The 13,519-nt window shown below is 46.4% G+C and overlaps 1 protein-coding gene across 2 annotated transcripts in view; it reads left to right on the top strand.

The window, feature by feature from the left end:
* LOC120933539 overlaps window positions 1-13,519 on the top strand; it is a 100,506-nt gene that overhangs the window by 33,852 nt on the left and 53,135 nt on the right. The window contains exon 2 of one of the 2 annotated variants that reach the window (XM_040346797.1): window positions 10,630-11,001. The exons of the other annotated variant lie outside the window; for it this stretch is intronic. Coding sequence (XP_040202731.1) covers window positions 10,630-11,001 — 372 coding nt within the window. The remainder of the gene's footprint in view (window positions 1-10,629; window positions 11,002-13,519) is intronic. 2 annotated transcript variants of the gene reach the window in all.

Genomic DNA, 13,519 nt, shown 5'->3' with positions numbered 1-13,519 from the left:
GTAACTCCCCCGGCGGAATTAAAATTCCGCGGCTAGGGGGAGTGTACAATTTAAATCAGGCGCGTTCCCGCGCCGATTTAACTGCGCATGCGCCGCCGGCGAAATTTTCCAGTGTGCATGCTCCAAATGACGTCGCTAGGACGTCATTGTTTTCGGCGGCAATGTCAATTGCGGCCATCCGTATTCCAGACCGGCTTACGCAAACGATGTAAAAATTTGAAAATCGGCGCGGGAACGACGGCCATACTTAACATTAGCTACCCCTAATATAGCAGGGGTAACTATCCGCTGGAAAAAGCCGAACGCAAATGACGTAAAAAAAAAACGACGGGCGGGCGTTCGTTTCTGAATCGGCGGTTCTCCTCATTTGCATATCCGACGCGTAAAACACTGAGGCGACACCTATCGGCCGGCGGGAGATTGCAGCCTAAGATCTGACGGTGTAAGTCACTTACACCAGTCGAATCTAAGGGAGATCTATGCGGAACTGATTCTTATGAATCAGTCGCATAGATCCGACCGTCGGATCTCAGAGACACGACGGCGAATCAGGAGATCCGCCGTCGTATCTCTTTGTGAATCTGGCCCAATGTATTTTTGAAATTCATGCAGTAAAACATGTAAGTGTGTACTATCATTTCTGCATATGCCACAAAAATATATATATTTTTGCAAGATAAACATTTAAAAACTGAATTACAAGTTTAAGATTGTGCAATTTTGTAGTACTTTTTTCTTTTGCCATGTTTTCTATTATTCATATGCCATTTTGCTTAGTCTCTAACTCAGTATTAGCAGTAGGTAATGAAAGCAGTGCTACCGTCTGAAGCAAGTGATGTCATTCCCTCACAGAAAGTTCTCTGTATTAACAATGTTTTTTTGTTTGGCAGGAACTACCCCCCCCCCCCCCTTATATGTTTTGGCCAGCACTGGACTTTACATTTTTTAGATGGCTTAGTATAGATTATGTTCGATGAACACATATATTGGGTATTATTGTAGGGCCCCAGGACGACATCAGATTAGTGATGAAACGCGTCGGAGGGAGCAACATGCCTCTGTTTCTGTCCCGTTTGCACAGGTGTTTGTATTGTTGCCGGCCGGCCTAATTTTTGATCCAATTTTGTATACGCTTTGCAAGCGATACTGCTTTTTTATTTAAATAAACACCTATCTGGTTTTACCTATGGCAATTTCCCTTGCCCTTTCTTTTCTCTGAGTTGACACTGTCTCACTGCCTCTTGTACTGTGTATGGGTCCACAAGCTGTGTCTCCAATCACCTTCCTGACTAAATAGCTTACTGCGTCATATGACCAGACCAGACCAGACATCTGAAGTCTTTGAAGGAAAAGGCCCTGGCTGGGTATTGTCACGTACATGGTGGAGATCGAGCAGTAGAGGGGGGCTTCTCTTGCACCTCCCTGGTAGAGATGACAGGGAGTGGAGGACACAGAGTGGCACGAGGGCCAATGTAATAGATGGCTCCGGCTGGGCCTTGGCAGAGACCTGATGGCTGGAGATCACTGGGCAGGTACTGCAAAAAGGAACTAGAAAGAAACTCTGTATTGCTGGAACAGCAGGTGGTGGCCTAGCTGGAACAGAAGCCAGGGGGTCATCAACAGACAAGCAGAGCAGGTACCGAGACGTTAGGCAGAGACTAAGGCCCAGATTCACAGAGTGTGGGCGCACATTACGCCGCCGTAGCGCAAAGGCCGTACGCCACGCCAACGTAGCGCGGAGAGGCAAGCATTGCATTCAGCAAGCTATTGCTCCCAACGCTGCGTCAGCGTGGCCTAGGTTTTGAGGGCGCACGCCGGCATAGGTGGAAGTGGGCGTGACCCCATGCAAATGATGGGGCGAGCGCCGTACAGGCACAGTGGTTTACGCCCGGCGTATCACGAACTGCGCATGCACCATGATGTGGACGCATGCACAGCACCCCTCTGCGCCTGCTCACAACCACGCCGGCATAATTGCCTAAGATAGGCCGGCCCACCGCGTACGCCGAGAACATAAGTACGCCCAGCCAGACGCCCGTCCAGCACAAAAGTACGCCAGCTTGTGTTCCCTGGTGCAGACGTGCTTTTGTAATTTGAGCCAACATGTCAGAGATTGACAAAGAGAAGTGGAACTTCTCTGGGGATGAGAGGGCGATCCTGACCTCGGCCATATCAAAATATGACACCTACTTCCATGGCGCATAGAGCGGGAGGACCAGCAAGGCCAGGAAGTTGGAGATCCTTCAGAAGGTGACCCTGGAGATAAACACCCTTGGCCATGAAACCAGAACCTTAGGCCTCGTACACACCACCAGATCTATCCGCTGGAATTGATCCGCGGATCAGTTCCAGCGGATAAATCCGGTCGTCTGTACGGCCTAGCAGATATTTATCCGCGGAGATTTCTCGGCCGGATCGATTTCAAGCAGGTATAAATTTCTTAGCATGCTAAGAAATTTATCCGCTTGAATCGGGTCCAGCGGATTGATCCGGTGGTCTGTACAGACTCACCGGATCAATCCGTCCGCTCCCCTCCCTCGCATGCGTTGTAATGATTCGACGCATGCGTGGAAGTACTTACCTTTCAGCGTCGCGCACGTCGCCGCGTCATCATCGTGGCGACGGCGCAACACGCCACCGCGGAAGAATTCCGCACGGATTTTGATCCGATGGTGAGTTCAAGCCATCGGATCCAAATCCGGAGGAGGAATCTCCGCTGGAAACGGTCCGGCGGACCGTTTCCAGCGGAGATCCCCTCGTGTGTACAGGGCCTTAGAATTCATACTTGATAAACCAGCGGTTCCGGTGATAGCTGTAGGGGACTACAACGAGGTGTTGGATAGAAGCTTGGATATATTTCCTCCGGGAAGAAGATCTGGTGAGGGGCGACTAGCTCGATTCCTGGAGGAAATAGGGATGAGAGATATATGGAGAACTTACTTTCCACAAGATCGTCAATACTCATGCTACTCTAGCTCCCACCATACGCTTTCCAGAATAGACCTGGCAGTGGGTAGTGAGGATGTAATGTCCTTGGTAAAGAAAATTTATTACGGCCCCAGAGGGGTTTCAGACCATTCCCCTCTGGTGCTAATATTAAAGATTGGAGTTAAAGTCTCCCGTATGGAGTGGAAATTTAACCCAGGTTGGCTGGAGTTGATTGGCGACCCAGGAATCCTGATGTCTAGACTGAAAGAATTCGTATATATTAACACAGGATCCGCTCCAACGGGAATAGTTTGGGACTCTCTGAAAGCTTTTCTGCACGGCTTGCTAATACAGCAGGTAGCCAGGGTGAAAAGGGAAGGGAGAGAGAAAGAGGGTAAGTTGGCCCGTGAGACCACTCAAGCGGAAGCAAGGTTTATTGAGCAACCCACCCTAGCCACGCGGGAAGCATGGTTGACAAAGCAGCTAGAGTATAAAACAGTAACTTTGAGGTGTGCGGAGAACAAGCGGACCCTACAAAGGCAGTGCCAGTTTGGAGAGGGAGAGAAGGTAGGGCGGATGTTATCTCTTCTGAGTAGGACTAACTCCCCCCCGTCAAATATCCCAGCAATAAAGACAATAGCGGGAGAAATTTCTACGGAAGGCCAGGTGGTTTTACAAACGTTTTGTGAATATTATAAAGAATTGTACAAATCTAACGGGGGGGCTGGGAGTGGAGCCATGGAATTGTTTTTTCAGAAAATAATAGTTCCTACCCTGCTAGACGAGGACAGACAGGTCTTGGAAGCACCAATCACTTTAAGCGAAATCCAACAAGCAGTAACCTCGATGCCAAACCAGAAATCCCCTGGCCCGGATGGACTACCTATCGAGGTATAGAGGAAATTTGGTGAGGTTTTGCTACCAGAGTTGTTGAAGGCCCTGGAGGGGGCCGAGAGTGGAGGTACTCTTCCCCGTTCAATGCTGGAAGCAACTATCACTGTAATTCATAAAGAGGGGAAAGAAAAATTGCTACCCTCATCTTATCGCCCAATCTCTTTGTTACCTACCAATGTTAAGATCTTAGCAAAAATTTTAGCAACTCGCTTAAATAGATTCATTAGTAAACTTATCCACCCAGATCAGTCAGGGTTTATACCAGGCAGGGCAACAACTATTAATATAAGAAGAACTTTTTTAAATATTCAAATACCAACTGACAAAGTGAGGCCCAGAGCAGTGTTATCTCTTGATGCCGCTAAGGCATTCGATAGCCTTGAATGGAGATATTTATGGGAAGTATTAGAGAAATTCGGCTTCGGACCTCGCTTTGTTAGATGGGTTAAATTACTATATAGTGAGCCAAGAGCTAAAATTAAAATGAATAATGAGGTATCGGAAGTTTTTCAGCTGGAGCGAGGGACGAGGCAGGGGTGTCCTCTATCCCCCCTTCTGTTCGCCCTCGCCATGGAACCACTTGCAATAACGGCCAGGGCGAGGTCGGACATAATGGGGTTTAGAAGACACCAAGGGGAAGACAAGATTGCACTATTTGCAGATGACATTTTGTTCTTTCTGGGGGATGTTGAAACCACTCTAGACAAAGTGATACAACTGGTAAATGACTTCGGTCATCAGAAAAATCAGCCCTTTTACCACTGGATCCAGTCGATCTCCAGCTCCTGCCAGATACTTCTCAATTAAGCGTGGTCACAAAATTTAAATATCTAGGGATCTGGATAACGAAAGATATCACCCAATATGCCAATTTAAATCTTGATCCACTGTTATTAAAGTGGAAAAATAAATGCGATATCTGGAAAAGACTTCCCCTGTCTGTAGCAGGACGATGCAACTTAATTAAAATGATATGGCAGCCGCAATTAATATACCTGCTCCATAATGCACCCTTATGGCTGGGATATAAATGGTTCAAGAACATAGAATCACTATTTAGAGAACTTATATGGAGGGGAGGCCAAGCCAGGATAAGTTTGCAAACACTCCAGCTACCAGTAAAAGAAGGGGGTATGGCGGTTCCACACCCAAAGCTATATTTCATTGCTTCACAATTGCAACATCTGGCGGGGTGTAGAACCACTGAGGGAGACGGCTGTATTAGCCACTTGATGTTAACGGGTAATCCCCATAAATTGTTGGTAGAAGCCCTAGAGGCAGATTATTTCCCCCATAAATTTCCAACTATAAAATTGGCCATTAACTACTAGCCGACCAGCCGCCGTCATTCTCCTGGGCGAGAGCCCGTAGTATAACGTCGGCTCTTAGAGCGGCCACTAGGGGCGCGTGCGCGCCCCCCGCTCGCCCCCGACTCCCGTGTATGTGCACGGTGGGCGCGATCGCCACCGGGCACCCGCGATTGCTCGTTACAGAGCGGGGACCGGGAGCTGTGTGTGTAAACACACAGCTCTCGGTCCTGTCAGGGGGGGGAATGCTGATCTTCTGTTCATACAATGTATGAACAGAGGATCAGTGTTTCCCCTAGTGAGGCCACCCCCCCCCCCACAGTAAGAACACACCCAGGGACATACTTAACCCCTTCCCCGCCCCCTAGTGTTAACCCCTTACTGCCAGTGGCATTTTTATAGTAATCCAATGCATTTTTATAGCGATCAGTGCTATAAAAATGCCAATGGTCCCAAAAATGTGTCAAAAGTGTCCAAAGTGTCCGCCATAATGTCGCAGTACCGAAAAAAAATCGCTGATTGCCGCCATTACTAGTAAAAAAAATATATTAATAAAAATGACATAAAAATACCCCCTATTTTGTAAACGCTATAACTTTTGCGCAAACCAATCAATAAACGCTTATTGCGATTTTTTTTTACGAAAAATACGTAGAAGAATACGTATCGGCCTAAACTGAGGAAAAAAAATGTTTTTTTTATATATTTTTGGGGGATATTTATTACAGCAAAAAGTAAAAAATATTATTTTTTTTAAAAATTGTCGCTCTATTTTTGTTTATAGCGCAAAAACTAAAAACCGCAGAGGTGATCAAATACCACCAAAAGAAAGCTCTATTTGTGGGAAAAAAAGGACGCCAATTTAGTTTGGGAGCCACGTCGCACGACCGCACAATTGTCAGTTAAAGCGACGCAGTCCCGAATCGCAATAAGTGCTCTGGTCTTTGGGCAGCAATATGGTCCGGGGGTTATGTGGTTAAAGTATGGCATACAATAAAGACCTTATTGGGGTATAGTGGCCAAACAGAATTCTCCCCCCTATGGAAAAACAATAATTTACAGGAAGTAACAAGCATAGAAGAATCGAAAGAATGGAGGTGTCAAGGTATAACTCGCTTAAAGCACCTGTTTGAGGGTAACACCCTAAAATCATTCTTAGATTTAACAAGAGAATTTAATATTCCTAACAAAACATTCTACAAATATCTGCAGGTCCGCCATGCCATCCAAGCACAATTTAGCTCTAAAACAATTGTATGGACCCAGATCCCCGTCCTTCTTAAAGTAATCAGGGCAAGAACTGCCAAGGGCTTAATAACAGCAACATACAACAGCTTGAGTGCTAGTGCGATAAGCAGAGCGGGCCCGGTTAAGAGTAGAGCAGCGTGGGAAAGAGACCTGGGAACAATATCATCCGAACAGTGGGAGAGGATTCTTCAACAATGCGCCTGGGTCTCAATCGCCCCTGCGCAAAGACTGTTTTCTCTTTGTTTTCTTGTTTGTATAATGCTAGATGTTTACCTGTCTAAATAACCGCTTGATGTATAAGTCATCTCAAAATCAAATAAAAAGTAATTAAATAAAAAAAGAACCTGTAAGGAGGTCCAGAAAAAAATAAACGACATGCGTCGTCGTGTCAGAGAGAAGCTGGCCAAGATGAAAAGGCACCTCAGGGGCACGGGAGGCGGATCAGCTATGACTTTAAAGCTGACAGCTGAAGAGGAGGTGATGGCCAGCTGCCTGGAGCAGGAGCAGGTGAAGGGCCTGGAGGGATTTGTGTTTCATCCCCCATCTGGTGTGGAGCATGTGAGGGGGTGCAAGGGAACATGTGACAAGTGTGTGGGTCCACCAACATGTGAATGCTGTGTGTCATCCACAGATGTGCTGGAGGGAGCTGGGCCATCTTCTGCCTGTGGATGACCCACGTCATCCAAGGAACATCTTCCTCAGTCTGACCCCCTGGGAAGCCACGAAGCAACGGTGGAGGGGAGTGCCCACACATGTGCTCTTGAGGTCGTTTGTGGAGGAGCAGGTGGACATACAACAGGAGGAATGCCTGTACCTCGATGAGGATACCATCTGTGCCGGACCCTCTGAGATGGTGGACCTCCTAACGACCTCCACGCCCATCAGGGGAACCCCCCCCCGAGGGCCACCCCGTCCAGAGGAACGCTTTCAAGGGCCACCCCGTCCAGAGGAACCCCCCCAAGGGCCACCCCATCTACATCTCCCAGGAAGGCTCTGTGCAAGACCAGGTGTCTAGCCGGATCCGTCCAAGAAGTGCTGGAGAGGGAACAGGCACGCCAGACACGCCACATGGCAGACATTGCCAGCGATCTCCACTGCGTGGCTGACAGCCTGGCCTCCTTTGTCGGGTCCTCGGCTAAGACACAGGCTGAGTGCACAGTGGCTGTGCAGGGCACCGCAGCCACAATGCAGTAGTGCCTCAACCAACAGGCTGAACATACCATGGCCATCTCTGACTGCCTGCAGGAGGTGAATGCCAATTGTGCTGCCATGGCCACATGCCACATTTGCACTTACGTCGGCGTAACGTGATTTACGTTGGCGTAACTGCTTTGTGAATCTGGGCCTAAGTCAGGATATAGGCTGGGTCTGGTACACAGTCGGGCATCGCGGTACAGGAACATAAGGCAGGAGCAGAGTCAACACAAGCCGAGGTCACAGGTAGGCAGGCGGAGATCCAAGACAGGTACAGATGAAGCCGGGTCAAACACAAGGAACAGGTCTGGTAACAGGAAAAAAGCTGAAAGACCACTCAGCAAAGGTGCACTGTCGTTAATGCGCGCACGCGTGCATGCACGCTCGCCGGCACGCGCTCACGCATGCGCCAGTGCATGCCATTTCTTCTGCACATCCTGGTATGCCTGTGCCTGTGCGCCAATGCTCGCTTGTTACCCGGGTTTCTCTTACAGGTATTAGCTACAAAACTTGTGCAACTGGTAAACGTGCACTCTGTATGGTGGTGGTGGATTCACTCTGTTCGTTTTATAAAGTCACAAGATTTTTTAAAGTCACTTTTGGCTGCTGGTCCATTCTCAATCGGGAATAGGGTTTTCAATGTTTATTGGAGGACTTTACATAAGTCACATTTATTGTTTAGAACTTTTTCACTTTCTAAATAGATTTTTCCATTCCCTTTTTTTATTCATTTATTTTGTTTTATGTTTGCATATTTGGTTAACATGTCACTTTAAGAGCGCAGCTCACTTTTTATCTATGGTTATTTGTGTGTATTTCACTTTGAGTTGCTGCTATAATTATTAGGTTTGTTTCCAGCACAGTTTTCTTTTTTATATTTACTGAAACTTATGCCTTTTTTTACATACGTCACCACCTTATTATTGTTATTGTATTACATTAATAGATTTGCAGATTAACCACTAGAAGAATTAAGCAATTAGGCCGGGATTCACGTAGAGCGGCACATATTTCTGCCGGCGTAGCGCATCTCATATGCGCTACGCTGACGTAACACAGAGAGGCAAGAACAGTATTCACAAAGCACTTGTTCCCCAACGTTGCGCCGGCGTATCGTAAAATCGTAGGCGTAAGCCAGCCTAATTCAAAGTAGTTGGAAGTGGGCGTGATACTTTTAAATGAACCGTGACCCCATGCAAATGAAGGGCCGAACGAACGGCGCATGCGCAGTCCCGTGGACACTTCCCAGTGCGCATGCTCAGAATCACGTCGGAACGAACGCCTAAGATACGTCGAATCACTGAACGTAACCTACGCCCAGCCCTATTCACGTAGTACTACGTAAACGACGTAAAATACGACGGCTGTTCCGTGGTCCATACCTTTGCTTCGGTTGCGCCTCCTATATGTGGAATAACTTTACGCAGGACGTACGCCTTACGTAAACGGCGTATATTACTGCGACGGGCGCAAGTACGTTCGTGAATCGGCGTATCTCGGTCATTTGCATATTCGACGCGTAACTCAATAGAAGCGCCCCTTGCGGCCAGCGTAAATATGCGCCCACGATACGACGGCGTAGGAAACTTACGTCAGTCCGATGAAGCCTAATTTCAGGCGTATCTTGCTTGCAGAGTCAGGTGCATAGATACGACGGCGCATCTGTGCACTTACGCGGCGTATCTCGAGATACGTCGGCGTAAGTGCTACGTGAATCCGGGCCTTAATCTGTAATCAATCTCTCCACCTTCCTAACATCCATTAAAATAAGATCTATTGGATGTGGCACTTTAAAGCGGTTCTCCACCCTAAAGTGGAGTCCCACTGATCGGAACCCTCCCCCCCTCCGGTGTCACATTTGACACCTTTCAGGGGGGAGGGGGGTGCAGATACCTGTCTAAAGACAGGTATTTGCACCCACTTCCGGCCACACGCTACGGGCAAAAGACGGGCATTCCGTCACATCCCGTCTGTCGCCCGTTGTGTGCTGGGAACACTCGGCTCCCAGCACACAGCGTGTGAGCCAATCGGCGGGTGCAGCGCGACTCGCGCATGTGCCGTAGGGAACCGGGCAGTGAAGCCGCAGCGCTTCACTTCCTGGTTCCCTCAGCGTGGATGGCGGGGGGAGCAGCAGAGAGACGAGCGATTGCTCGTGCTCTGCTGCGATCAGCGCTGGACTCCAGGACAGGTAAGTGTCCTAATATTAAAAGTCAGCAGCTGCAGTATTTGTAGCTGCTGGCTTTTAATATTTTTTCCCCATGGCACATCAGCTTTAATGCTCGCTTGCCAATTCATATCTTTTTGTATTAAAATAAGATCAGCCACACAGGGAGTGCATTATTTTTAGTGAGATAGCCAAAGCAAATGCCCCGTACACACGATTAGTTTTCCCGTCGGAAAAAGTCAGATAAGAGCTTTTGGTCGGGAATCCCGACTGTGTGTATGCTGCATCTGACTTTTTCCAATGGAAAAACTACCGGAAAAAGATAGAGAGCAGGTTTTCTATTTTCCCGAATAAAAATCTGATCGGAATTTCCAATCGTGTGTACAAATCCTGATGCGCTAAATTCCGACGCATGTTTGGAAAAAAATCAACACATGCTCGGAAGCATAAAACTTAATTTTCTCGGCTCATCGTAGTCTCTGCGTTCTTGTCAGTAAAAAGTTCAAAACTTTTGTGTGACCATGTGTATGCAAACACAGGCTTAAAAGGAAATTCCGTCAGTAAAAAAAAAAGTTTTTTTCCGACGGGAATTCCGCTCCTGTGTACAGGGCAATAGACTTGTATTGTGAGAAAAAGCAGAAAAGCATAAACATTATGTAGCACTGCAAAGCAGGAAATGGAAGAGAATGCATATGTAATGAACAGATATGACTGCCTCCATGTACATATATAATTAGAAACTATACAAAGGATTTAGAATCTGAAATGACCACATATTGATACTATTTTCATTAAGCAGATCTCTTCTACATGTACAACTAAAAAATCTTTGACAAGACTACAAATTTCTTTTCGCAAATTGATATAAAATGTTGTCCTGTCTGCTACTTTTAGGGATCACAAGATCTTCAAAATGTATTTATCAGATGAGAACTCGTACTGTGGAGACTGGAGGTTCTGTTACCATTCCATGTTCACACTCCGACCTGGAGGACCTGGATAAAGATAAACAGATCATTTGGGGGGAGACAGATGGACAACTTTGTATATCTGCTAGGATGATCTATTCCCCTGCTGGAAATGTTATAGAGAAATATAAGGGAAGACTCTACAGAGAGAAGGATCCTAATAGGAATTGGACAGAATATATCACAATTACAGGACTGAAACCAACAGATGGACCTACGTTTTGCTGCCAACTATACAATAGTAAACGTAAAAATGTAATTAGGTGGAATACATATGGGACTCTTCTGCAGTTTTCAGGTAGATATTTATTGATGTACTTCCAACAAGTTTTAAGAAATGTAAGAATTTAAAGAGAATTCATAAAGAGGGTCATAGACATTCTTAAGAATTCTGTCGGCCACCACAGAATTGTTGGTGCTTGCAGCTGACTCATGTACATATCAATGATGACAAGTCTGATATAGAATTTGGAGAAACCTCATGCAACTTTTATTTCCATTCAGGGATCCGCACCAGCACCCACATGGCTGTCAAATTGTGTCCATGCAGCCTCTGTGTCCCAATTGCATAGCTCCCAACTGTCCCTGATTTGGAGGGACTGTCCCTGATTTGGAGCAATGCCCCTCTGTCCCTCTTTGCCCCTCATTTGTCCCTCGTTTTGGTTTGATCCATATATATATATATAAAATGCACTTTTTATCTTTCAAAAAGTGTCTCCCAGTGCTAAACCTTTCTTCCATATTCTAAATTGCTGCATTTGTACATTTTAAAAGCCAATATAATACAAATAGTAGTGGTAAAAAAAGTCCTTGTGGATTTATTTAACCTTTAACCTTTTTTTTTGTTAATTCTCCTTTAAGGGGGTGTGTCGGGGGAGTGTCCTATGCCTACTTACGTTTACAAGTAGGTGTCCCTTATTCCCATCTCAAAATGTTGGGAGGTATGCTATTGACGTGAACCTTATTGACTGCACAGGGATGCATAAGGCACCTGTGAATCCCCTTGCAAGCAAACATGGCCCTCACACAGGTGTACATTCAAAGGCATAGTTCACCTTTACCAAACCTTAATCCTGCCCATGCAGGTAAGGAGTGTCTGTAGATAAAAAAAAAAATTGTGCAGCTTTGACCAATGTTAAATAATGCCCTTGCTATAGGTGTAGGTCATTGACGTACCTCATGAAGCTGGCAGAAAAAAACACCTATAGATGGCATCTTCCTTTCCTGCCTTGTTGCTAGGACGTTTCTAAGACACAACCAGCTGTTACTGTTCACCATTACAGGAGTGAGCTTTCTCTGGTTCAAACCCTTCACGTGTGATTTCTCTACCCTGATGAAGCAGCCCTAAGAGAACTCACTTCTGTAATGGTGGAGGTGAGCAGTACTCAGTGGGTTTGCCCAGTGGTGTATTTTGGTTGTGTGCTGCCCTAGGCAAGACAAAAATCAGGCACCACCCCATCTAAATTTCTGCCACCCCAGACGCGGTATACCGTCCTTGTCTCAGGGTGTCATGAGAAGCGGCAGATGTTCACAGTGAACATCTGCGGCTTCCTCATTAGAGACTGAGACATGATTCGTCCAAGTACCATATACAGTATAGTATTACTGCCCATGATCTGACGTTTGCTGTGATACCTAACATGTGTGGGACGATCGCAGTTTGCGTGCGTTTGGGACCAACACGTGCATTCAACTTTGTGCGCGAGTACAGAAGGACAGGGACACTTTACTTATTTTTTTTATTTTTTTTACACTGTTGCTTTAATTATCATTTTTTTTTCTGCCACAAGGAATGTAAAAATCCTTTACATTTGCTATATTTTTTTTAAAAACTGGCGCCGATGAATGCTTTCGATTTTTAAAAACTGGTGCCGATGGTTTTCGAGTAAACCGGAAGTTGATTAAAGCCGATCCCAGCTTTGCTTGTCTGTGCGGCCAGCTGAACGGGATGAGCAAGCACAAACTGCTTGTGTGAAACGCCTCAACAAGTGCTCCTGTGTTATCCTCTGGCATGGTGACAATAAAGAACATTTGTCTAATGCTTCATATTGTTGCGGTGTGTGGCCATCCTTCCTTTTTCTACATTGATTACTGACGGTGGTGAGAAAGAGCAACTAGAGGCAACGGGTGGAGGGGGGACATCCTCTCCTGCTGCTTGTAATAGCAATTGAGCAGCTAGTAAGCCTATTATAAGATAGCTGACCACCGCCTCTTCTGCCTAGGGGTTGTCGCTGCCCCCCTGAAAAAAGCCACCCAAGCCAAACACCTTGTTTGCCTCATGGTAGATATGCCCCAGGGTGTGTCTTAGCAACAGCCTAGTAACAAGACAGGATGCAGAGATGCAATTTCCCATGTCATAGCTCTTTCTTCTTTTGGGAGTTGCCTAATACTGTCTGTGGTGAGCCAGGTTCTCTGCTCCTCCCTTCACCTCCCTACATAACTTTTATATAACCGTCCAGAGAGGAGTCAAGGAGAATACTATAGAGTATCACCTGAGTCTGCTGGGAATGATGATCATATGGTGGAGCCCAGCAGAAGACTCAGAGCTTTTTGATTTCTATATAATGATGATTTTACAGGTGTGTAATATACCTAAAATACAGTAAAGGGTTTGTGAACCCATTTGTAAAAGTCTATGCCAGCCCTAGCCCTAGCACACTATGTAAAGCATTTTTTAAAATGAGTGTTTTAAATACAGATTTTTAGCTGTCTTCAGGTCAGTCACGTATCTCGCGGTTGCTTTCCACCTCCGACGGATGGCTTCTGCGGGAGGAGCCGTGATCTCCCTTTGACGTCAGCCAGGGAGATGACGTGAC

This window comes from Rana temporaria, chromosome 3, assembly GCF_905171775.1.
Source record: "Rana temporaria chromosome 3, aRanTem1.1, whole genome shotgun sequence".
Classification (NCBI taxonomy): Eukaryota; Metazoa; Chordata; class Amphibia; order Anura; family Ranidae; genus Rana; species Rana temporaria.
Note: the sequence above shows the minus strand (reverse complement) of the source record. Positions and strands in the feature narration are given on the sequence as shown.